At 53.0% G+C, this 24,633-nt stretch overlaps 7 protein-coding genes across 7 annotated transcripts; 2 read left to right on the plus strand and 5 right to left on the minus strand.

The window, feature by feature from the left end:
• The first annotated feature begins 322 nt into the window (after positions 1-322).
• B0H65DRAFT_40408 (uncharacterized protein) lies at positions 323-1,371 on the plus strand. The gene has a single exon (XM_062823800.1). The coding sequence runs from the start codon at positions 403-405 to the stop codon at positions 1,060-1,062; it is 660 nt and encodes a 219-aa protein (XP_062686610.1). The 5' UTR covers positions 323-402; the 3' UTR covers positions 1,063-1,371.
• A 1,365-nt stretch (positions 1,372-2,736) lies between these two features.
• Positions 2,737-4,615, plus strand: B0H65DRAFT_416351 (uncharacterized protein; the record flags this gene model as incomplete). The annotated part of the gene is made up of 5 exons (XM_062824037.1): positions 2,737-2,839; positions 2,936-2,992; positions 3,170-3,283; positions 3,352-3,582; positions 3,879-4,615. 5 exons carry the CDS (start codon positions 2,737-2,739, stop codon positions 4,613-4,615), a joined length of 1,242 nt encoding a protein of 413 aa, XP_062686611.1.
• A 1,478-nt stretch (positions 4,616-6,093) lies between these two features.
• Positions 6,094-7,996, minus strand: B0H65DRAFT_40530 (DUF914-domain-containing protein). The gene has a single exon (XM_062823805.1). It carries the CDS (start codon positions 7,605-7,607, stop codon positions 6,333-6,335), a length of 1,275 nt encoding a protein of 424 aa, XP_062686612.1. The 5' UTR covers positions 7,608-7,996; the 3' UTR covers positions 6,094-6,332.
• Positions 7,997-9,190: 1,194 nt separating this feature from the next.
• Positions 9,191-10,387, minus strand: B0H65DRAFT_451239 (uncharacterized protein). The gene has a single exon (XM_062826043.1). It carries the CDS (start codon positions 10,076-10,078, stop codon positions 9,335-9,337), a length of 744 nt encoding a protein of 247 aa, XP_062686613.1. The 5' UTR covers positions 10,079-10,387; the 3' UTR covers positions 9,191-9,334.
• A 1,422-nt stretch (positions 10,388-11,809) lies between these two features.
• Positions 11,810-15,828, minus strand: B0H65DRAFT_40556 (uncharacterized protein). Its single transcript, XM_062823808.1, has 3 exons — positions 15,748-15,828; positions 15,582-15,685; positions 11,810-15,508 (listed from the first exon to the last, which is right to left on the minus strand). Exons 2-3 carry the CDS (start codon positions 15,623-15,625, stop codon positions 12,226-12,228), a joined length of 3,327 nt encoding a protein of 1,108 aa, XP_062686614.1. The 5' UTR covers positions 15,626-15,685; positions 15,748-15,828; the 3' UTR covers positions 11,810-12,225.
• A 2,798-nt stretch (positions 15,829-18,626) lies between these two features.
• Positions 18,627-19,009, minus strand: B0H65DRAFT_40594 (tetratricopeptide repeat domain protein). The gene has a single exon (XM_062823810.1). It carries the CDS (start codon positions 18,918-18,920, stop codon positions 18,675-18,677), a length of 246 nt encoding a protein of 81 aa, XP_062686615.1. The 5' UTR covers positions 18,921-19,009; the 3' UTR covers positions 18,627-18,674.
• Positions 19,010-19,548: 539 nt separating this feature from the next.
• Positions 19,549-23,926, minus strand: B0H65DRAFT_515860 (uncharacterized protein). The gene is made up of 3 exons (XM_062828661.1): positions 23,795-23,926; positions 22,767-23,741; positions 19,549-22,714 (listed from the first exon to the last, which is right to left on the minus strand). Exons 2-3 carry the CDS (start codon positions 23,646-23,648, stop codon positions 19,610-19,612), a joined length of 3,987 nt encoding a protein of 1,328 aa, XP_062686616.1. The 5' UTR covers positions 23,649-23,741; positions 23,795-23,926; the 3' UTR covers positions 19,549-19,609.
• Positions 23,927-24,633: the final 707 nt, after the last annotated feature.

The raw sequence follows: 24,633 nt of genomic DNA on the forward strand, positions 1-24,633 counted from the left end.
TTGACCTCACAGGACGGTTTCAAAGAAATGATCAAGTCATGTTTGATGACTTACAACCCAGAAATGCTAAAGACGCCTTGGATGAATTGTGATGTCCATGCTGGTGACAGTTGAAGTCCAAAAGTTGAAGCTTCCCGCCGGCTACCTACCCCGCTAACGGCCAAAGAACGGCAGGGGTAAATTGGGTCGACATGGGGCGCCATGTACGGCTCCGTACCGGCAGATGCATGGTACCCACTCTGCAAGCTTGGGCCCGCCCGCGACCCACGTCTTGGGTTCCCGTCAACTCTCGCGACCTGGACCTTTTCAATTTGTCGTCGACCTTGAATCACTGCACCAGGCACTGCACGCCTTCTTTCTTTTCTTGCTCTTTCACCTGCTCGAGAGTCCACCATTTACGTCATGCTCAACTCGCAGCACACATCAAGCATTCACCTCTCGTGGTGTCAGTCGGTGCCAATTCGGCCGACAAAGTCGTCTGCCGAGCCGGTACTTTGCCCAACCGACCAACCGACCATCTTGCGACCCGATTCACCCTTGGTAACCGCATTTTCTCGGGCTGTATACCCGCCGATCAAGGCAGGCTTCTCCAACCTCAGGGTTCTCGCCAACCCAAAGATCACCGATTGCGATGGCAATTCGGAGCGAGAAGGGCTGTCAAGTCAAGCCAATTACCAAACAACACTCCACCTGCTCCTCCGCACCAAGGATGTGGTTCCATCACCAACCTCCATCTTCAACAGCCGCTCCAGTGTCCTCCTGTGTCCATCCAAAGCTCCAGGTTGCTCTGCACGACAAGAGGTTCCCGAATTCCCGGATAGATATGTTGGCGTTTTTAGCCCTGGGAACCCGGCTGGGCTGCTTGACAGCCTGTGGAGGTTACATAGTAGATTGGTAAGTACATGGACCGACAGGTGCAACATGATGCGCGGTCAGCACAACGCCAAAGAACTCCCGTCTCAACCTGCTGGAAGCTTCGCTTCTTTGCTCGGCCGTCGTCTGCCGTCGCACCGGGTATTTCAAGTCTTGAAATTGGATTGCGCTGCTATCCAGTGTCATTGACGAGCCGGCTGCCAAAACCCTATAAACTCTATACCTTTCCACCGCCTCGGCGGTCTTGGATAAATGGTCTGGCCTGGTCTGGTCTGTACCTAGGCATTGTAGACGGCCCCCCGCGTGTATTGCATCCGGCTGCAAGGCCCAGAGAAGGCCCCGTCCCCCTTGTTGAAGAAAAGAAGAAAGGTCCAGCCTCCCATGTCTTAGGGTCTCTAGAGTTCTGCCTCTTGGCGGTAACGTTAGTGTGCACAATACAACATGGTACAGTAACAAACCATTGGGTAACGGTAGACCGCCGCACCACTGCACCATTGCACCTGCAAAACTGTAAGGCCGCAGCATGGGCCCGTATTCTCAATACAACCTATTTTACATGAGGGGAGCCCGCCATTTCGTCGCGTCTCTGGACCTTCGATGTCGGAGCGCAAATGTCGGAACAACAAGGTGCGAGAGCGGATGGCACAGGCGGCTCTATAGAGCCTGAAAAGACTCTTGACAATGGTATTCTCATTCATCTTGAAATGTCCGATCGGTTTGCGCTTCGGTTTGTTGTTTACTGCTGAAGTCACTGAGGGAAAGAACTTATCCCACCAGTCGACGATGAGAGTGAAAAAAAAAGGGGATCACACCTGCACACCCTGACAGACCTGACCTCTCCTGGCCCGAAGAACCACCACGTCAGGCAGATCGACCCATCTCCCCGGTCTTTTCCTCTGTCGCAACCCTCCACTTTCCCACTTCTGGCTACCAGCGGTCGTACTGCCAGTGCTGCCCACTCTTCTTCTAAAAACGCCAGCTGCGCGTCCAGCTGCGACTGCGACTTTTCCCTCCTCTCCTCCTGTTTTGTTCTGGTTTTGGATCTCGACTGCCAATCGCTTTTCCATCCCGCTCCCGACCCCTTGGCCCGTCTGTCGATTCAGTAGAGGGAATAAGGTTGCCAACGACAGGTAAGCACCACTGCAAACAAGCACACAAACCGCACGAGCGACAATCGAGATGGAAGTGTCATTCAACCTTGGGAGTCAAGTCGATCGAGGGACGTGGGAGGCGCAATCAGCCTTCGTTTCTTCTGCCGGCACCGGGCGGTCACCACCGTTGGCTGGCACCGCAACAGAACGAGCGCAGATGATGTTCAGGTTGCAGGGGAAACATTTTTTCTTCTTTCCCAAGATTCAGATGCCAGTCACTCCAACTTGCCTGCCTGTGCGCCACCACGCCCGAATCGATTTGGGGGACCAAGGAAAAAGACAATTCCATCTCCTTTCGAAGCATCTGCACCGCATTGTATTACCATCGTGTTTACACCCACCCGATTCATCATCACACCTTGATCCCCTCTTGCCTTGCCTGCCCCCTTCACCTTGACCACCCCTCGGCCTTTCCCATCTCGTGCTGAGCGTCGGGGAAACCGCCACCGTCCTTCACCTTGGTCGTCCGGGCCTAACGCTTGGCGCCTTGTCCCCATACCTATCCAGCCGCTACTGGAGAACACACCACACCTTGACGGTCTCATCCCAAAAAGGCCTCCTGGATTGCCGACTGACATCCCGCAGAGTCAACTCCAAAACCGAGATCCCACCGACCTGGTCTCCCCTGTCTAGGTTGCCATCCTCTTCCTGCGGCCTTCCGATATATATCCGCCCGACGTCGTCCTCGAGCCACACCGAGTCCACCGACATCATGTCCGGATACTACGAGCCTCCTCAACCCCAATGGCCTCCCGCCGGCGGCCAAGCCTCGGGCTGGGAACACCAGACCCCTCCTCCTCCGCCCGCGCGGTCCGGTTAGTCTCTGCTCTTCTCCCCATGGCCCCGTCCCCTATATTCCGGCCGTGCTCGCATACCATCGTTGGAGACTAACTTCTGCTTTTCATCATCAGGTGCTAGCTCTGCCGTCCCCCGCGAGGAGCCCACCGCTTTTGCTTATCAGCTCGAGGGTACGTAAATACTCCGGCAAGCCTCGGCCCGCTTGGCTACAAGCCGAGCCCTGTCCAATCCGCCACGTCGAACATCAAAATGCCTCTACATATACATATACTGTGGGATGATGGTACTTGCTGTCACGGGGACAGTACTTGAACAGAAGGACACATACTGACAGAGACTATCTGCAGAGGTCGACCGCGCGATCGACAACCTCGTCAAGAGCGGAAAGATGTTTGGGATGCCTGGTGGCCGCCGTGAGTCGTTTCCTGTTCCCGGCCCAGCCAGATTCTACCCAGACTTCGGTAAGTTTGCCTGGGACTGGCCGGGCTTACCCCAAATTCCTCAGCCCACTAACGTGAAATGGTAACAGGCGGCCGTATGGGAGCTGGACCTGGTCCCCGCCCCCACTCCATGGTCGACTTCAACGATGCGCGCGGCCCTCACCAGCCCTCCAACTTGCAAACCTTCTATGCTACCCAACGTCACCAGCCCTCGCGCGGCTCCAACGAGGCGGAGCAGATGATGCAGGCCAAGAGGAGACTGGCTGCCCAGCGGGAGCGTGAGCTTAGGAACTACCACCAAGAGCAACAATACAACCGAAGTAGGCCGCCCTCTTCTGTATAAATCAGTTTCCCTATCACAGCCAAACGACAGAGAGCAAAAAAATCATAAAAATTAGATTCGGCGCCTTCGCGGGTCACAAAAACACACATTCTGATCTCCTATTGTTGCACCACCACAAGTGCGGTTCGACGCAACCCTTGTCCTGTGTGTCCTGATATCGTCTGTAGAGATCGACAGATCGGCGCTCCTGGTCGACTCTGGCCGCTCACTCACATCCATTCTCAAAACATTTTCCTCATCTCTCAGTTTACGAAGTCTGGCTAACATATCTAGGCGTCCTTGCCGACTCATCCTCGCAGTTCGGTGCCAAACCGGATCGCACCCTGAGCCCAGGCAGCGGCATGTCCGAAGATGAGCGCCGCAAACTGATCGCCTCGCAGCGCAGTGCCTTGTACGGCGAACAGGGCTTCCCTGATGCCGGCGTTTATGGTGAAGAGAACGCCGGTCCTCGGTTTGGCTTGACCGCTGGCCAGAACCTTCGCGGACCTTCTCCGTTGGCCTATGATTACAACCAGGCCCCTCCCGGCTTCCCACCCCAGTCCCAGATTGAGGGCGCCCAAGGAACTCAGTCTGCCGGCCCCCACGAGCGATCGCGTGCTAACAGTAACACGAGCCCTCAATCGAACCCGTCCGGCGGCAAGGGTATCTTCGACGGTCCCATCGGTCACCAGGCGAACCGTACTAGTGCCTCGTCTCCTGGAGGCTCACCGCCGCGTCAAGGTGCTCCCGGTAGCAAGCCCGGACAAAACACCGTCGCGCCCATTGGAACCCGGCCATCGACCAGCAATACCGCAACTAACCCTGCTTTGCACAAGGTTTCCACGACCTCTCTTCCGTCCCCGTTGAACCAAAGCTACAACGGTACGGCTAACAATGAGGCTGGCAACAACGGTTCCGCCGCTCCTTTTTCGGCGACTACTGAGGGCCCCAGTGTTGGTCTTTCTGGCTGGGGTACCCGTTCCAACGGCTGGGGCAAGGTGGGCAATGTCCAGGCCAGCGTGTGGGGTTAGAGACACCCAGGTCGGGGAAGAGGCCAACACCCAGGTCGGGGAAGAGGCCATAGAGGTGCTCGAGGAGGAGGACGACCCCAAAGGGGACGGGGACTACGAAGAGGATGAACGACAGCGCTTTGAAGAAGCATAGGAGCTTCCCGGAATCCGGTATCCACAAGCGTCTGACTGCAATGACTTGTTCAGGACTTTTTGCACAATTGGAGTCTGGGAAATGGAATCCATTCATGTGGTGGGGCAGGGCGCGTCGGATATGGATGGCAATGGGCAAATGATTTTTTCTTTTGGCCGGTTTTGTTGGTTGGTTGGTTGGCTGGGCTGGTGTCTTGAATGTTGCGTGTTGTTGTTGTTGCTGCGAGCGTGCGTGCGTTTGGTCTGAATTGGGATGAACCTCACAAAAATCCGAGCGAGTGCCGAAGCGTAGGGGGGTCTTATGGGACGGCATAGGAAGCGAAATGGGGGGTTATACAATGTTGGTGTGACTGGATGGCACGGAAGCGGTTCTTAATTGTTACAGAAGACTGGCGGATTGAACTGGTGGCGGCGCGTTGTGTAGGAAACGGGATGTCTTTTTTCTTTATGGGTTTGTTGGTTTGCAAAGAGGTGGTCCGAACGTATAAAAACAGGAATTGGCGGAAAGCTTGTTGGGCTGTTTGTGTTTTGTTTTGGTCTTACTTTTGGTGGTTTATACTACAGCTAGTACATCTTGCGGCTTTTGCATTGGCATTTATTTGATTTCGGCGTTCAAGAACGGTCCCCTTGTGATCTCACTTGTGTCTGATAACGGTGCGAATCGATGTTGGCTGAATAAAGTGAATGATGCTTGAATTGGTCAGGCGATATAGACACTTGAAACCGAGGGAGCGGGCTCGAATGAGAAGAGGCCAATAGTCAAGAAGCAATATGTAGAGAATGGAGGCTTTGGTTTGCATGTAATATTATCTTACCATAGGCGTCTGTCGAACTAATCCTTGGGGATATCTGTTCCGTTTCGTTTCGAGGACTACGAGAGGCAAGTTGATGAACAACGTTCTCTTATGAAAACGAATGGGAAAGTATAAATAGATACATCAACGTTATGCCATGTTGCCCTGTGCATCCCCTGGCCATGCTGCCCCTATACCATCCATACACCCAGGCTTAAAAGGACTCGGTCGTACACACCAAAGCACAGTTGAAGAATGGTGAAGTCTCTGTGAATGTGAGATTCCCAAGGTAAACAAAATGCGGCATGAACCATGGCTTTAACGGCGGCGTTGCGTCACACTACGACGGCTAATCACAGTTACAGACAGGTCGGACAGGAACTCGCTAGTCAACAGGTCGGATTTGTTGTTTGTTCCAATCTGATATCCATCTTGGACTCTTTCACCTAGGTATTACCTCCTCCTTCCTTATCCAACCCCCTTTTTGTACCATTACCATATTCCAGGGGAGGGATGCCTCCAGTTCTGCTTGACATGAAATGAATGGGTTTTAAGCACCATTCTGTCATCGACTCTGTTGGGTCATCCAAACTCCCCCCTCTTGTCCCATCAACTCAGCTTTCTCTGACAAGATGTTATCAAGACCACCCCTTGCCAAAAGCTCTCTTCATCCACCTTCTTCCCCTAACAACAACAACCATAGCTCCCGCCGAGATCCAACACGGTCACTCCTCCCTCATCCTCATCTCCATTCCCTTTCCCTCACACACACACGCACCCCAAACACCCACTCAAACCCTCGCCCCAGCCTCACCATCAGCCAAAGCCTGCTGTCTCGCCGCATTCAACGCCTTCAACTTGGCCGTCCCCATACCCGCCACGCCCTCACTCTGATCCGCCCCCAGCCACGGCTTTTTGCTATCTCCCAACACGCTTCCCGCCAGGAAATACACCACCAACCCAATAATGATACACACAAAAGCAATCGGGTACATGAAGTGGATCACGTACCCAAACACCTTGACACCCACAATCACGCCCCAGAAGTTGGCTGTCAGGAGGGAAATATCAAAGAACGCCGCGCTACCCATCCTCAGGATGAGGGGAGCAAGGGAGTAGAAGATCAGCATGGCGAAGGTGTAGCCCACGAGCCAGCCGGCGACGGGCCCGTTCCAAGTAGCGTCCGTAGCAGCCTGTCGGTCGAAAATAGCTGCCTGCACGCCGTTGATAATGACGCCGAAAAAGCCCAGGAAACTCAAAACTTCGTAGACGGGCCGTTTGGAAACGAACCACTCTTCGTAGACGTTGGAGACGCCGTACAGGGTGGCGCCCAGTAAACCAAAAAGGTCGCCCTTGAGCATGTTCACCCCCGGACCACCGTTGGAACCGGTGATGTGGTCCGAGGCTAACAGGATGCCCATGCCGCCGCAGCAGATCAGGATGCCGCCGATCTGAAACCATTTGTAGCGCACTTTGAGTAAGGCAAAGGAGATGACGACGACGCAGACGATGGACCAGAAGTTGAGGAGTTGGGCGGACAAAAGATTGGTGTAGCGGTAGGCTAGGACGGTGAAATAGTTTCCCTCGACGTCGAGGAAGGACAGGATGATGTACTTCCAGATGTGACGCCAGGTTTGCTTGAAGAAGTTTTTGGGCCCGCCGGTTTTGTAGAGCGCAGTCGGGAAGTAGACGAGGAAGATTAGGGCGTAGACGAAGATGGTTTGGATGGCGGGGATCGAAGTACCCTGTATGCTGAGGAAAGAGGAGAAGGTGTTGGTTGCCGTGATGCAGAGAGAGAGGATTTGCCCGATGAGGACGACCACCCAGAAGTCGTAGGTCAAAAGGTACGAGTACCAGTGCACGTTTTGCGCTTCGAGCTTTTGGATGCCGAGGGCGACGAGGTCGGGTTCGTCGATGTTGTTGAGGATGGCATTGTTGGGAGCAGCGTCGGCGCCGCTGGTGTTGGAGGTGGTGTGCTCGGCGGTGACGAGGGTGGTGGTGCCGTAGTTTTTGACTTGGGTCATCTCCGGCTCGTAATAGCTGGAGGGGTTGGTGGCGTTGGCCATTTTGGGCAACGGGGTGGGTGGTGAGCTGGTGGATCTGAAGTTCCAAAGTCACTTGTGACGATATTGTTACTTGGTGATAACAATACTTGTGAAAAGCTGTTCGTGAACTTCTCTTGACCGCTTGTATAGCAAGAGGTCAATCTGAGGTTCAGAGGTATACGTCTACCGTTAGGTACCAGTTCCTTCGCTCCAACAACAGGAGTGGTGAGGATCTTTTCTGTAGGTATAAAGGTTTGTAGTTAAGACGAGTCGTCGTTTCTTTTGTGTAAAAGACAATTGAAAATCACTCGCTCAAGTCTTTCTTACGTCTTTGGAGCAAGCGCAAAGACTTGAAGGCGCCTGCTCTTAAATTTATTGCTGGTGTATGACTCGGCACATGTAGGCCTCGTTCTGTGCCGAGTTGGTGAGAAGGGAGTTGGAAGACGCCGATCTCGTGTTGTGAGAGTCTGATCCGAGTTGGTCAACCCAGGTGACCAACGAGTCGCGCGCGAATGTTGTCACTAGAGGTCAAACAGGGAAGAGAGAGGTGATAAAGATGAGCGAAAACCGTCTTTCTTTTCCTATGGTAATAGCTACGATAGGGGAAGAAAGGTGGGGGAAAAGGTGGGCGATGGAAGACCGTGAAAAGGGAAAAGGGAAAGTGTGATGGGGGAAAGAGTGGTTGATATACTCAGCTCTGCAGACAGCGTGCAGGATTTGTAGGGCTACTCGTGTGGGCTAGAAACGCCTTCACACCCCTTGGCCCAGCCATGGGCCAAACAGGTGTAGACTCCGCCCATCATGCAGCAAGATATTGAAAAAATCGGGCACTCCCGATTTGCAGGTGGCCAGGCGTAAGAGACACGTTTTTTGTTACCGACAGATCGGCGACCTTTTTCGCCTTTTTCCTCCTCTGCGGCCGACGGTTGGTCCTGTTGGGGGAAGAGGAGCCGGAGAAAGAGGAGCTGGACAACGGATTAAGCTTCTGAAAAGAGTTTTCTAGACCGGGCTCCGGCCCCACAACCACTGGAACGACCCACTGGAGCTGAGGCTCCCGGCCCTGACGGGGATCATGGCTTCTGGAACTGGACGAGCGGGCGGGGAATGTTTGGCCGTCATCGCGGGGTTCCGCGGGGTTGCCGCGTGGAAGGCGCACGGCCACCGACTTCAACCGAACCCCGTGCCGTCCCGTTGTCGTCGCCACTTTTCACTACGTAAGCCGCCTTGTCGCCGACGTCTACCGATTGACACGGGTACCACCACCTTCCCTTGATTACATTCACGACAAGCATTCTGGAAGGTTTCACATAACCAAACACACGAATCAAGAGGTGGTAACGACGTCTTTCCCAACGCCTTCGCTTCAATTACTATCCAAGATTGACATACACATTCAGCGTCCCGTCATATCCGTTCGTATTCCCGCGATATACAATCTAGTACTGGTTTATTTGTTAGCTTGGTACTCCTGGTATACTGGACGAGATCTATCCCGAAATGTCCCAAACCTCTAGGTACGGGTCGGAAAGGCATCAACAAGATTCAATATGGCATATCAAATTTCCAAAATAGCATATGCAAGGTAAGATCACGCCTTGGTTATGGAACGAAACGGATCAATTAGATATAAAAACACCTAGGGAAGTTGATCCCAGGTCTTGAGCGAACAAACAAACCAGTATTGGACTGTACAGCGTCAGAACCAAAATGAAGGAACACAAAACACTCTCAAACCCTTCCCCTTCCCGTCACCTCCACCTCCCCCGTCCGCGCTGATCTGGAAATTCCACCAAGTCCCATTCCTCCTCCTCCCCCTCCCCCTCGCCCCTAAATTGGGCAAGCAACTCTCCGACTCCCCTCCTCGCCATACCCAAAACCCCTCTCGACGCGCCCCATATATTTCTCGCGAAAGAATCCATAGCTTCGATTATTTGACCCTCCACTGCCCCTTCGTCCACCCCCTCTTCCTCGTCGTCAACCCTTGAGGTTACTACCTCCAATTCCTCTTCCTCCCCGTTGACATCAACCGCCCCCCTCTCAACCCTCCCAGCCAACCCCACCACCACCTCCCTCACCCAATTCGTCGGAACCCCTCGCCTCACCAAATCTTTTGACCACCTGGCTAACCCGCTGACCATCTCTTCTCTCCTCTCCTTTTCCCCTTGTTCCCGCCAGGTTAGCTCGGTTTCAACTCCTTCCCTTCCTTCTGCATAACCACCACCAGCAACAGCATCAGAGACAGCCTCAGCTACAGCATCATCATCACCAGCACCAGCCCCATTACGACGAATCAAAACCCTCACCAACCTCAAATCTCTCACCTCGCTCAAATGCCTCTGCACCGCATCTCCCGCTGTTTCCGGAAAGACATGTTGTCGTGCGGCTGATTGCCGGAGGAGGTCATGCTGGAAGAAGTGCACTTGGACCTCGGGGAGGGTTCGGGTGACCCGGGAGGGTTGGGCTTCGTTCTGGTTCTGGCGGGTGAAGATCATTGGTATACCGAATTGACGAGGCAGACGGAGTCGTGGTTGACGAGGTTGACGAGGTCGTAGGTGCTGCGGTTGGGGTTGTGGGGGGGAAAGGTGTTGGCGTTGAAAACGGTCGTATTGGGTGCGGGTGAGGAGGTAGACTATGCCCCAGACTTGGTGGTGGGGGTCGTTGTCGACATTTTGGTTTTGGTTTTGGTTTTGGGCCCATGGGCCATGGGAGCCAGAGACGATGGTTGAGGAGGAGGCGGAGGAGGTGGCGGAGGTGGCCGAGTTGCTCAGGTCGGTATCGGGAATGGGAGCGGGACTCGGAGCGGGATCCGGAGCGGGATTCGGAGTGGGAGTTGGAGCGGGATTCGGAGCGGGAGTTGGAGTAAGATTCGACTCGGGCCAGGCACCAGGTGCTTGAAAAGGGAAAGACCGTTGTCGAGGGGTGGGAGGTCTTTTGGTGCAAGGTCTGACGGTAGGGCTGTTGGTGGTGGTGTTGGTGGTCGGGTAGGTGTTGTTATCATTGGTGGTCGGGTCCTTGGGCAGAGACTGAGATTCCAGCGCTGCGGACCACGGGCTTGTAGTATCCTCGGTGGGCTGTGCCGCCGCCGCCGTAGGGGTCGTCGTATGGGTCGTCGTATGGGTCGTCGTACGGGTCGTACGGGTGGAGGAAGGGCGGCGCCTCTTGACTTTGGTAACAGCCAAGTCTCCACGACGGTTAATCACCAATCTATGTCCATCGAGACGGCCAATCCCCTGTGGTCGTGCATGCGGGCAGTAGTTGGTTATGAACTCCTCATGGGGGATACCAACCGCCAGTATAGGGATGTCCGTGGCCCACCACTTCAGGACGGTATTTCCGGTCATGGTTGTCATGCTGGGCGGGAAGCCAAAGGCGCTAAATGACATAGAGGGAATGAATGAGAGTGGGTTGAATTGGCCGTAGACGAAAAGCGAGAAGATTATGGAAGCCTGGTTTGAAATGGGGAAACAGAAGTCAAGAGCTTGATGGAGGAGGATTCAAGGGAAACGTATAGCTGGAAATGGCTGTCAGATGGACGAGGTCAGATGGACGAAAGTCTGGTTAAAATTGGGAGAACAGAAGTCAAGAGCCTATTCTAATGGGCAGGCCCGGGAAATTTATAGGCAACTGGAAAATGGTACGAGATGGACAAGGCCACCATGCTTCACTCAAAGGACAAGTAGTCTTGAAGCTGCATGTCCCATGCGGGAGGTAGATGACGAAGCCCGGAGGTCCGGATCTGCCGGTGTTATCAGTACAGCTAACGGACATCAACTTGAATCTACGGACATGAACTTGACTGACTGAGACGACAGCAGGCAAAATGGCACCATCAGCAAGAATCATTGCGGGCATGTGCTGTAGGCGGGCGATAAGGTATGTGGTCAAGTTTGATGCCCCTAGGTATGCCCGCCGCATATCAAAGCCGGAAATCCGATGCTGGTGCTGCGGCGGAAGACAAGACGACCATCACGAAGGGCGTGGTCCGGGCTTCATCTTGCCTTGCATCCTCAAAGCCCTTGGCAGTGCCAGAAAGTGAGGGCACCGGACACAGTGGGCACAATGATACGGAGACCTTGGCCACTCGCGCATTCAACGGCACAGCAGGCAGGACCTTCTCCTGCTCCTCCTCCAAGCTTTTGATGGTGGCGACGTGGCCAACCTCTAAGCTTGGATCATGGTCATGGACTGTGCTTCACAAAATGATAAAACAAGAGACGTGCATGCCCAAAACGAAACGTACTATGCAATTATGAAAATTTTCTAAGATGTAATATGTATACAGTTGACGCTACATGTTGATGTGCCGATATTCCAATAAACCAAAACCTTCCTTTCTAGTAAATCCCACTCCCCGCCATTCTAACAAGTATCCAAGTTGCTGACCGAAACGATGACGCGAACAAATATGCAAATGTACAGCTTTCTCTCTCCCCTCCCCTCTCCCCCCTCCCTCTCGAACCTTCCAAGTTCCCCTCCTCTTCCACATTCTTCCTCAATCAAATGACAAGGTAAATTTGTACAAGAAGCGAAAAACCAGTTACAGTTGCACCATCCAAACACCGCACACAGAACCCTTCTATCCCACAAGCCCACACACTCAATCTGTACAGCACCAGCACCAGCACCAACCCCACCCCAACTAAAACATCCCATTCCCAAACCTATCCACCAGCGTCGGATTCGGCACCGGCGGCCGTTCCGGCGCCCTCTGCTTCGGCTGCTTAACGCTCAACCCCCTCGCCACTCCAATGCCCAACACCCTCGCTACTTCCTCAGGGTCCGCTGCATCGTCTGCACCACCAAGCATAGGCGTCTGTGCCCGGCTCGGAGCCCGGGGCGGATGCTGCCCAAAGATGGGCGTCATGGGCGGTGGTCTATGCGCGCCCAATGCGGTCGAGGGTCTCGTGCCTATGTCTGTGCCTGTGCCGTCTTCGTAAAGTCCGTCGAACGTACCGTCGATTGCGGGCGTGGTGGCCCTGCGGAGTGGCGGGGTGTAAGGGGATTTTTGGGTTTGGTCGTGCTGCGAAGGCGGGGTGGTGGTGCTACGCGAGTCGGCGTCGGGATTGAAGTTGAAGTTGAGCGGCGCGGGTATGTGGGGCCTGTTGAGGGTCGAGTTGCGGGGGGCGGGCTTCAAGGGCGAGATGATGGCGGGGCCGGGACCGATCATGGAGTCGGGCGTTGGAGGGCCCGTGGTGGTGACGGACGGGGCGGTAGGGCCGAAATCGAAGTTGAAGCCGGCGTTGGCGAGCGGGCTGACGGCTGGTCGATACGGTTCCGGGTCGGGAGTCAGAGCCGGCGTCGGCGGGTTGATGTCACGTCGCGGAGGGGGATGGCAGAGCTGCGGTGTGTTGGATCGCAGGGGCGAGTTGAAGGTGCTACTGTCGGCGGTGCCCGGGTACGGAGAGCTCACGCTGCCGCCGGTTGTGGATGCTGTGCCTGATCGTCCTGGGCGAGAAACGGGTGTCGATCGACCGCTGAACAGACTGTACTCTTCGAGAGCAGGACGACGAGTCCTGAAAGCTGCTGCCGGTGGTCCTCCTCTCCTTGGGGTTGACATTCCATAGCCGCTACCGCCCGCACTGCTGAATGATCCGGGATGGGACGTGATGATGGGCGTTTCGGGATCGTCCTTGGCAATCGGAGTTGGCGGGTCTTCTGCTGTCGGTGACTCGGAAAACATGTCGGCGATCATCGGGTTAGTGGCGCTGGTTTTTGTTGGAGTACGCAGCGGCGCAGGTTGGATCGATGATAAAATCGGTCCGTCGTCGTCTTCGTCCTCCGACAAATGTAACTGGCTGTAAATGCTGCTGGCGGAGCTAAGGCTCTTGTCGTCAAAGCTGCGTTGCTGGTCGTCGAGGCTTCGGCCTTTCTGGGCACCGATGAGGCTCCGCTCCAGTGCTTCGATCTTCATCGAAAGACTTTGTCTTCGAGGGGAGATGATAGTCAGTGTGTCACGTCTCGCTCCGAGGGTCTTGATAATCGGCCTGGAGAAAATCGAATCATCGTCGTCAAGCAGGTGTTCTGCGATGGATTCTGGAGGCGATGGCGAGTTGCTCCTGGTTTCGGCCTCGGAGACACTCTTTGGTGACTGAGCTACATCCGGCTTGGAAACAGTTCTCGGACTTGCTTCTTCCTCCTTGCTAGGTTTGGCTGGGCTAAGAGTCTTCATAGCGGGGCTTTGAGGACGGCTATCCGAACCAGGAATCTGCAGGCGTGGGAGGTTCCCCAAAGTAGCATGTCCGTGTGGCAGAGGACCACGAGCATTTACGCCTGGTTGTTGAGGAAGTGGCTTATTGGGCGCAGTAAGAGGTGTAGGTCCACCCGGCTGCTGAGGAAGCGGCTTGTTAGGCGCAGAAAGCGGTGTAGGGCCGCCATGCGGAGGGCCTTGGGGTTGAGGTCCCTGACGCGGAGGTCCTTGATGGGGAGATCCTTGAGTAGGGGGGCCGCGAAGACCAGGACGCAGAGGGCCAGGAGGTCCATGAGGGGGTCCATGTGGGGCACCATGAGGCCCAGGGTGAGGGCCAGACTGGTGAGGCCCATGGGGAAGAGGCCCGCGTGGAGGCCCATGAGGAGGGGGAGTTCCACGATAAGGAGTGCCATGGGGAGATCCATGCCGAGGAGGTCCCTGGTGAGGAGACCCTTGGCGGGGAGTGCCCTGAGGCGAAATACCATGGGGAGGCGGTCCCTGGCGTGGTGGTCCTCGGTTGGGTGTGCCCGGGTGAGGAGGCCCCTGATGCGGCATCGGTCCTCGGTAAGGCGGGCCTTGGCGCGGAGGTCCTGGGTGAGGACCCGGATGGGGGCCTGGGTGGGGAGGGCCTTGGGGACCGGGTCCGCGGGGTCCTGGAGCTCCTGTGCGAGGTCCGGGTGGGTGTGGAAGGCCATGAGTGGGTGGTCCATGGCGAGGAGGACCATGACCATGGGTCGGGAAGGGGCGGGGCGGGCCGTTAGGACCGTTGGGGCCATTTATAGGCATTCCACCTCGGCTACCGGGTCTCTGATCAATGTTACCACGAAAGATTGGTGCGGGACCACCGGGTCCATCGTGCATCCCACCACGACTTCCCGGTCTTTGGTCGATGTTACCTCGAAACACCGGACCACCAGGGCCACCAGGCCCGCCATGCATTCCTCCTCGGCTACCTGGTCTTTCATCGATGTTCCCTCTGAACACTGGGCCCGGTCCATCCTGCATGCCGCCCCGGCTACTAGGTCTCTCGTCGATATTCTTCAGAACCGGGCCTGGCCCATGGAGGGGGTCTAGCAGAGACATATAGTGAGGTCTCGCCAAAGGCTCAGTGGGCGACATCTCGTCCGAAATCTTTTCCTCCCCAACGTTTCGCTCGAGAACTTGCTGGTCTTTCGAAATCGCCCCTTGCACGTCCTCCGCATCTTCGTCCGACTGAACCAGTCTCACAGTCGCCTCCAACTTCTCCTTCATTGGCGAGTGAAGAACGTTGGTGTCCATGGGAATCGCTGGAAAATCCGTGGCAACCTGACTCAAAGGGGACTTGGGCGCAATAGGTGCGGTAGAGGCCTTCTTTATGGTGGGGATATCGGGAAGGTCAGAACTGTCCCACGGTTTGCTCTTGGCGTTTGCAGTTTGGGGGCGCGGCGACAGAACCGGACCCGGGCCGTGTGCCAAGCTTGCCGAAGACCCATTCATGGCGCCGAACTTGGCCCGTAGGTTCGCATCCGAGGCATAGTGTTTGACGCCGGAAGCGTTGTTGCTATACGGGTCGGCGAGGTTGGACATGCTCGAAGTGGCCTGGTTTTGGGCGCCGATGCCGTGCGCATAGGGAGCGGTCCCAGGCGGAGGAAGAATCGGGGATGTCGCTGCATCGCTGCTTTCGTTGGTGATGGCTCGTTTCAGGGATGCCGATTTCTCAGAATCCGCATAGCTGTTGTCCCCCGCCGCGGGCTTCCTGTTTGCGCCATCAGTATCGTTGTGGCCCGTAAGGGGGCTCACTGGAATGGTGGCGTGGGAAAGATGCGTACCCCTTTTTCTTGTCGCCGAACTTGATACCGAAAAGCGATACCATTTTGAAGATAAACGAATGACTGGATCAACGAATGATTTAAGGTTTACAAGAAACACATTACTGCGCGAAAAGGATTAGAATTGACGACCGATCAGCCGGCAAGAGGAAAAGCTATCACCAACCCAGCTGCTATGATGACAATGTAAGATCACCTGTTCCTGGGTAGGTGAAACACCAGGTGGTGGAAAAGAACGTCGTTGTTGATCAAAAAGGATTGTCTATAAAAAGCCCATGTCGACGGAGAAACAGAGCGTGTAGGATATAGTATTAACAGAGTTGAGGTCTGGCGACTTGGTCCCGGCTGTCGATGTTTCTGTCCTCTAGGGGCGCTGACTGAATATCCAAATGACTACGAGCGAGTGTTTTCAAGCTTCTCGGCGTCGTTGCGCGATCCGGGCGCGGGAGTGTAAAATGAACGTGGTGTGGTGTCGCAGGGACGGTCGTCGGCAAGATTCGATCTTGATTGGGATGTCGAATTGGAGCAGCCAATTGGCGACAGAGTAAGGAGTATTAAAAAGAGAGGGAGAAAAAAACGAGTGATCAGATCCCGAATAGGGTTGTTGTCGAATGGCTGTTGCTGTTGTGAAAGAGTGACAGGAGAGAAAGTCGGACGATAAACAGGCAGGCTGCTATCCGTCAACCAACAACCTTGCGGGCGACAGGGATGGGAAAGGGAAGCGGGAGACGAAAGCAAAAGAGGCAAAGAGATGAAAAGGAAGAAAAGAAGGCAGGCGTCGTGAGGTATTTGGGAACTGGCCGTCGAATGAACGTCGCGTGGGTGGAGCGTCAGAATGGAGCGAGCCGATGGGGCCAAACGGGGGGCTGTTCGCTTTTTCCCCTAGCGTCTTGGCCAGGGGTTTGGTCATCTGTATTTATTCTGTACACTGGCACTAGAAGCGGTTGGTGAGCTTCCATTCCACTAACCATGACCATCATCACCGTCCGAGAATAGAAATGGAACCGGATCCAATGTCATCAAATGTTTGGGACGGGACCAGTAGACCAGCGGAAAATAGTCCGTAGCGCCGGTTACGGTAGAGTACGGTAGCAATCCGTCCGCTGGCACATTCTCCATATTGAACCTCTCCCGAAGCTCTCCCGCTCCGACTCCCTCCCGTCCAGTCTATCATTTTATCCTCAAAGGTTTTGTACACGAGCTTTTGATGTCGCGCAGCCCAAACCCCGCGCGCAACCAGCCGAACATGTCGCAAATTGCATGTGTGTACAACCGATACGACAAAGATGGTGTACAACACTGATTGAGATTGGGATGATAAGGCAGCATCTTCGATAAAGCCCGGGGGGTTTCGTGTTTGATGTATGTATTGAGAACTGTCCAAGTTGCGCTTCAATGAGCCAAGACTTTCCAGGGGTGCAGGGTGCCTTAACAGCTTTCCCTTTTCTCTCTTGCGCCTGATCGTCAGGGGTACGCCAACGGAAATGACGTCCGCTCCTGATTCGACTGGACCGGGCCGTTGACCGTTCGTCTGACAGGTGTCCATTGTCTTGTCTTGTCTGTTCTGTTTCTATCCCTTCCAGAAGCTCTCAATCAACACATGTCACCTGGGATGGGGTTGATCTCCAGCTTGGGTCGGGGACAGGAATCTCGATGCCGCACGTGTAATAACCATGGAACTGGTCTCCATCATGACACTATCAAACCCAATTTCATTTGATTGGGTTTGGGAATCGTGGAGTTCAAGTCATGTCAGTTAAAAGTGTGGTGGTCGGCCTGCCCAAGTATTACCCAAGTACGCGGTACACCGATCAACATGCGACGATTTCGGTACTTGCCATTCGCATTGACATTCCTGATTGACCTCCCCTACATGCCGCGCACGTGGAAAGATGCTTCACATCACATCAACCTCCCTCCCCTCCCCTCCCCTTGCAGGGAGTGCCCGATTTGGTAGGTCGGCGCTCGGTCGGCGGGGGAAGCATGAACCAGAAACCAAACAACTTGTGGTTTCCCGGACCCAAGGTGCCACCGTCACTGCCCACGCTGCCCTTCTGGAAGCAAGCAAACAATAGTTGTGGGGGAGGGGAAACGACAGCTTGAGGCGTTGTTGTGGGCGTTGCCAAGGTGTTGATAGTTTTTCTTGATAGGTACAATGTGCTTTCTTCCAGCTTTCCGCAAAATTGTTTGCGTTTGTCGGACTTTCTTCCCATGAGGTTATCACAAGACAGAAAAAGGCGGCGCATTGAGCAGAGTGCAGACCCCCCAGCAGAGATCGAGATTCAATTTTGGAAATTTTTGCCAAAGACGGTGTGATCTTAGCATGGGTGTGAAACTTGGAAGCCAACCAGGTGTCGGATGTCCATCCCGATTGTGACTTTGATTTTGCTCGACCGTCGGTGGGATTGACTTTTCATGCGATTTCCCACTTCATGTTTTCCCATCCTTGGAAGTTGTTGACATCCGAATTTTACTTCAAGTGCCAAGACCGGAGGATTGATGCTTTCATGCAGTGTCGCGGCCCTCCTACAACCACCGCAACAGAGCCCTCACTGAGAAGCAAGCACAATATAGGCAGAGTCTGGGAGTCAAATCAGCACATACGACCATAGATGGTAGAAAACTCGGGATCCCGTCCGCTCTCCCATAGATAAGCTACCAATCGGAACATTATCTATGAGAGTAGTTTTTTACAGGGGTTTGGATGACTCGGGCAAAAACGCCGCCGTTTCTCGAAACGTTTTCATCACCTTCGCTCTCGCCAAGCCCAGCTGAGGCCATGAAGTGGGCTAGGCATACATTATCCTGGCTGCCTCATCGTCAACCTTCACAAATCCGAAACAGATCCCTGGCTACTTGTTGCAGGAACTTGTAAACTCACTACATTGCGTAACAGCTAAGTCACCTTACCACACCGCAATTTCCAACTTTATGTTCAGCCTTCCGTCGATTCAGATGGCGTAGTTCTCGTAGAGGTTCTACGTATCTTATCTCGTAAGTTATTCCAAATTTTTGAGCGCCTCCTCCACAACGACGTCTTAGTCGCGGCTGATGAACCTAATTGTAAATGTTAGCAAACTTAACTATTAGTTCTTACAGGGAGAGGCTACCTTTTGCAAGTTGTAAAGATGCTATATTTTTTATAACCTGGAGAGATTTCGCGTGGGACGAGCCTAAGGCTGCTGAATAACCAGACAGCGCCCGCTGATACATCGTTTCAGCCTCCTTTAGCCGGCCCTGATCCGAGTAGAGAAGGCCCAAGCTGTTAACTATATCGAGAGTCGACGTATGATCCGGTCCGAGCGCCTTCTCGTAGCCTTCTAGTGCCCGCTCATACATCGTTTCGGTGCACGAACTATCGGGGGAGTTAATGCAATATGACCATTGTCAGTCTGGCAACCTGCCAGACATCAACTCAAAGCACTAAGCCTATGATACCCACGAATGGGCGTGGAGCCACCAAAGACTTGTTCACTAGATATTTCGCCCCAACAGAGACGTAAATTTAGAAAGGCAAATGATATCGCAGATCGCTTCAGAGAAATCTTTGACTGAGTTATCATCATGGCGAAGCAAGCGAAGCACTGGTACGAGGCGGGCGCAAACACCAGGCGTTTGGACACCCCCAAAGTACCAGCCGAGCGACATGGTGTTACTAGAATACGACTGTGACGGCGTGGCCAAGCCACCACCGTGCCTGACACTGGTTTAACGCCGACCTGGTATGGCTTGTAATGTGTGTAGTTGCACAAGGGGAGGAAAGTGGGAGTGTATGCCTAGCTGGGAATAAGAGCACTAGTATATCCTACCAAGGCACGTAACAAGTACGTACAACGTATACTGGTAATTGTATTGGGACCACCAAAAGGCTTCACAGCTATTGAAAGGACAAGAAGACCCAGCTAGCCAGATAATTCTGCAGTAAGCAATAAAGGTTGTTCACCACCGAGAATAGTATCTATAATTCGCAAGCGATACTCATTTTATACCTTTTGGCTATACCGAACAGCACCTGATAGTCTTTACCTTCAGCTATCCCCTTTAGGGAGATCAGACCTGCCGTTCGTCACACCCGTAGATAGAATCCCTTGCCTTGCTCTCGTCACCATGTTCATAAACTCCTTTCCATCATCAATGCTAGTAATTCCGACCCATTCTGGCATGTTAACGTAAGATCTCTCCTTTATAACATACCAACTCCACTGCTCATCAAAGCTACCTCGCAAGAGAAATTTGAATAATGGTTCAACAAACGGCCCATTAAGAAGGTCGTCAGATAAACTGGACTGAGCTTGCAAGACACCTAAGGTAGCCTTTCTAACATCCCAGTTATTGTCTTCTAGACGTGCTACTGCAGCCGTAAGGAGCTCGTCGGATAAGCTGGACTGGGCTTGCAAGACACGTAAGGCAGCCTTTCTAACACTCCAGTCCTCGTCTTCTAGACGTGCTACTACAGCCGTAAGGCGCTCGTCGGATAAGTTAGATTGGGCTTGCAAGATATCTAAGGCAGCCCATCTAACACTCCAGTCCTCGTCTTCTAGACGTGCTACTACAGCCGTAAGGAGCTCGTCGGATAAGTTAGATTGGGCTTGTAAGATATCTAAGGCAGCCCATCTAACACTCCAGTCCTCGTCTTCTAGACGTGCTACTACAGCCGTAAGGAGCTCGTCGGATAAGCTGGACTGGGCTTGCAAGACACCTAAGGCAGCCTTTCTAACACTCCAGTCCTCGTCTTCTAGGCGTGCTACTACAGCCGTAAGGAGCTCGTCGGATAAACTGGACTGAGCTTGCAAGACACCTAAGGCATCCTCTCTAACAATCCAGTCCTCGTCTTCTAGACATGCTACTACAGCCGTAAGGAGCTCGTCGGATAAGCTAGACTGGGCTTGCAAGACACCTAAGGCAACCTCTCTAACATCCCCATTCTTGTCTCCTAGACATGCTACTGCAGCCGTAAGGCGCTCGTCGGATAAGCTGGACTGGGCTTGCAAGACACCTAAGGCAGCCTTTCTAACACTCCAGTCCTCGTCTTCTAGACATGCTACTGCAGCCGTAAGGAGCTTGTCGGATAAGCTGGACTGGGCTTGCAACGCAAGTAAGATATCCTTTTTCCCGGTTATAAATTCGCCGTCTTCTAGCCAAGAAGTAACCAGAATGACGATGGGTGGCGGGATCATTGGTCGTGTTGCTACCCACTTCAAAATTCTGATCTTTTCATAGATCCCTACTTCCTGCAGGGTGTCCAATAAAGCTGATTCTGGAAATTCCACCTCGCTTGCTAGACGTGTTTTGCCTGTGAATTTGTATTCAAAGAGTAGCCACTCTTTTAGCTTGACTTCCAGCCTCTTTCGCAGTGACATCTCCGTCGACACTTCGCTCAAACAATGCATAACCAGCCGTTGGTGCGTAGGACCTAACAAATCATGCGGTTCGTCCTCGATCGCTTGGAAGAACTTCTCTGCCTTGCCCTCGGCATTAAGCAAGCCGGCAACAAAGCGCCATAGGATGTCGTAACGGGCTGTGTATTTGTTCTCGCCAAGAAACTGGATAGCCTCGATGGGAGTAGGATTTTCATTCTTCTGACCATTGAGTGCTAGGCATTTGAGGCGCTTGTTAGCCTTCCATTGCCGTACAAAATACCTAGCCGCAAAGTACTCTTGGTAGGTCAGATGTAGAAAGTGATAGGTTCGGTGGCTGGTTTCCATCAAATCTGATGTTCGGAGAAAGGAGAGGTGCGGCATGGTCTTACTGGGTAAGAAACCGGGTAAGATGTCGTCAAAGTGGTGCAATATTTGGCCGAGATGTGTTGAGTCGAATTCAATTGTATCATTTTGCAACCCAGTAAAAGCAAGGATCTCTAGAAACAAAATCTCGGTTGAAACGAGATTTTCAATTTCGGTCCAACCAGACTCTTGAATGTAAGCTGCTTCCACTAGCTCGTTGTCGTGCTTCTTTCCTAACCGTAGGATATCCTTCTTCCATAGACTTTGATCGATGGCTTGGTAAACATCCGTCATGGTGTTAAGTTCCGAGCTGGAATTAATACTTCCGTTCCAGGCGAAACAAAGCGCATCTAGCTGGATTGGGATCCGCATAAGGCCTTGGAGAAGGCTGCGAGCTTTTAGGAATGACTGAACGCGGACAGCTGTGTCTGAGTATTCGGTGAAAACCTTGTTGATATAAGCCTCCACTTGGTTTGGATAGAACCCGATCGTTTCCAATTCGAGATGCAGGCCAGCCAGAGGCTTGCCGTACGGCCGGGAGGTGATGATGACGTTCGGCTGATCTAGCAACACATCAAGGAAGCTAGACATACCGCCTTCGCTCAAGCCTTGCGATACCTCATCTAGGCCATCAAGGAGAAATAAAGTCCTGCTCCTCTTCTCCGGTGTATCGAGCAATGTGTTGTATAATGCTTGGGCAAGGTCCTCTCTGCAATTCGACATGGAGAAATATTCATGAATAAAGAGGTCGGTAAAGCGGTAATCAGCCCGGCGTCTGTCTTCCAGCTTCAGATTCCGTAGAGGTACCCAGAGTACGCGGTCGAATAATTCAGTCCATTTGGGCAATTCGCCATGCATGAATGAATAGACAATCTTCTTACACAGAGTAGTCTTCCCTACTCCAGCGCGTCCTCGAATCAATATTCGTCTTGGTTGTATCTTGCGACCTATCTTGCGACCGTCAGGTTCTTCGCGTTCCTTGAAGAGCGATGGTAAGTCGACTTGAATTGTTGCATTTGGCGTTTCCACTTTCAATCGAGTGTTGAGTGAAAACGGGGAATATCGCGACGTCAACTCCGTTTTTGTTTGCTTTTCCGAACGGTCTTTGTTTTCGCCAGTCCACTCTATAATGGAAAGGTTGATGTAACACTGATCCATCGACAGTGACTTGCCTGAGAGCCGTTCAATGTTAAGCCTTTTCTTCGTATAGACTTTCTCATGTATCCAAGCATCTGCTTGCTTGAGAGGCGTTCCATTACGGATCTTCTCAACAAATTCTTCAATTTTTCCAGCAACAAGCTTGTAATCAGCGCATTTATTGCTGTCGAACTTATTCATCAGAACATGGGGCCGACTGAGTGGTAATGGATTTCGAACAATGTCTAGTCTTGCTGAGGAACTATCAACTAGCTGGCAAGCGTTAGTTATAGTACGGGAGACGGTGGTACTTTAGGATTCTTACCGGTTTTCCTTTGAAGAACAAACCCGGTAGCCAAGGGAATAACTTGCGCCACAAACTCGTCCTTCCAAGTTCATAAAAGTTGAATACTAGAAAGGGCCAGTTCGGATGCTGACACAATTGTGTGAATTCGGATACGAGTGTTTCAAGATCAGAGGTCGAACCCTTCACACTGTCGAGTAGCTTGCTCACTGTTCGGCCGTAGATGAATGCCCATGCGGTCAGACCTGGATCTGCCCAGAACGCTACATCTTCGAACGAAGTCCCTCGAAACGGGGTAGCGAGGAAGATAATGCCACGTGTTGCTTTGCTGAGGCAATAACAGCTCGTGGTGCATTCATGATCGGCGGCGGTTGTGAGAGCCCTCATTAAGATGATCCCCCCAAGACAAGAAGCGATAAAGAGGATCGGTCTGTCTCTTGTCTTATTCTTTGCCAAGAGTTCTCTGTTGATGCCATCAATTAGGAGCGTAACGATCTCGCCATCAAACTTCGGGACTAAATCTGACGGTTGAAGTAGGTCGGCAGGCCAGTCCAATGTAAAGATACGTGCCTTTCCTTCGTCGACCGGGAGCAAATCGGCTAGCCAATTGACGCTGACGTTGGGATCCTTGTGATCCCGCCATGTCCACGTATCCGGTGATTTTGTATCGAGGCCATGGATAGCAATGATGTCAATGTCGGTGTCTCCATTGTCCTTGTTGACTTGATTGAGATGGACGCCTCGCTGCGTGGATCGTGTATAATCTGAAGCAGGCTTCGCTAGAGACGACGGTGCGGTACCGGAACCCGCTGGCGCATAGAACCAAAGCCAAGCGGCGGTCGCACAGACAAGACATAAGACAGTGGTCCATACCGCCAAAGAAATGCCTTCATTAACGTCCATGGTAATCAAGGTTCGGCTACCAGGAGAGGAGCTTGTACGGCTACAACTGAGAATGGTACTAGTATACCCGTACGGCGGATATTGCGTATTGCCCTTTGACAAACGTTAGCGGGGTTACTCCCAAGTGGATATTGCTTTGGCCTTTGTGTTTAATAGCGTAGATGAAGTGTTTGATACCGATCGCTTCTCGTAGGCAGAGGCTCAAATGCTTGGTGTTAAAAGTCGATATCTCGATCTGAGGGGTTAGATATGAGGGGTTTGGTGCCCAAAGTGTTGACTTTGCTTATGTGCTAGGCTGGAGCCTTTGATTGGGTGTATCTGACCATCGAGACTAGCTCGGTTAGGTACACTTTTGGTTGGCCTACCAACGGCGCCGGTAGGTTAGCGATTTGAGACTTGGAGGATTGGTTGTGCCCTATGAGGCATCTGCTGCTACAGCTGAAATGATAGCGCGATGGGCTTTAGGCAATGAATTAAACTTTAATGGGCTGGAGGTCCTGTTGCGCGGGTAATGGAGGGTATTTGAAGGGGATCTTTTTATTTTTCTTTTCGTATTACGCTCTATCTATATATTTTCTTACTTTTATAAAAGCATCAACCGCGCAGTTGGAGTTCTAGTGCAACTACATCGACGTAGCTACCACCGACTGAAGACGGGAAGCGGCACGAAATACCAACGCCGCGAGCACGATCATTATCACCATAAACGCGATAGCTCCTGAGCCGGACATGGACCAAAACTCACCATCAAGTCCGAACCGGATAACATCCTCCGACAGTTCCAAACCTCAAATCCAAACGACATACAGAACAGTACGTCCTACCAATTGCCATCCACATCATTCACTTCCACTTGACGTCCATGTCCTCGCCGAGCACTAACAGTCCATCCTATCAGGTATCATCAACTCCTTTCCAAACAGCCCTCTTTCCCCTCTCCTTTACCACGCACTCCACCATCCATTCCACTACCAACCCTCCCTCC

This window comes from Neurospora tetraspora, assembly GCF_033439725.1.
Source record: "Neurospora tetraspora strain CBS 560.94 chromosome Unknown B0H65scaffold_1, whole genome shotgun sequence".
Lineage (NCBI taxonomy): Eukaryota > Fungi > Ascomycota > Sordariomycetes > Sordariales > Sordariaceae > Neurospora > Neurospora tetraspora.

Bases quoted from the DNA above. Each gene is read 5' to 3' on its own strand.
- B0H65DRAFT_40556 (XM_062823808.1), bottom strand. From the start codon at position 15,625: ATGGTATCGCTTTTCGGTATCAAGTTCGGCGACAAGAAAAAGGG. The intron at 15,509-15,581 runs GTACGCATCTTT...TGGCGCAAACAG, and splicing joins TTCGGCGACAAGAAAAAGGG to GAAGCCCGCGGCGGGGGACA.
- B0H65DRAFT_451239 (XM_062826043.1), bottom strand. From the start codon at position 10,078: ATGATCTTCACCCGCCAGAACCAGAACGAAGCCCAACCCTCCCGGGTC.
- B0H65DRAFT_40408 (XM_062823800.1), top strand. From the start codon at position 403: ATGCTCAACTCGCAGCACACATCAAGCATTCACCTCTCGTGGTGTCAG.
- B0H65DRAFT_40594 (XM_062823810.1), bottom strand. From the start codon at position 18,920: ATGTATGAGCGGGCACTAGAAGGCTACGAGAAGGCGCTCGGACCGGAT.
- B0H65DRAFT_40530 (XM_062823805.1), bottom strand. From the start codon at position 7,607: ATGGCCAACGCCACCAACCCCTCCAGCTATTACGAGCCGGAGATGACC.
- B0H65DRAFT_515860 (XM_062828661.1), bottom strand. From the start codon at position 23,648: ATGGACGTTAATGAAGGCATTTCTTTGGCGGTATGGACCACTGTCTTA. The intron at 22,715-22,766 runs GTAAGAATCCTA...AACGCTTGCCAG, and splicing joins TGTTCTTCAAAGGAAAACCG to CTAGTTGATAGTTCCTCAGC.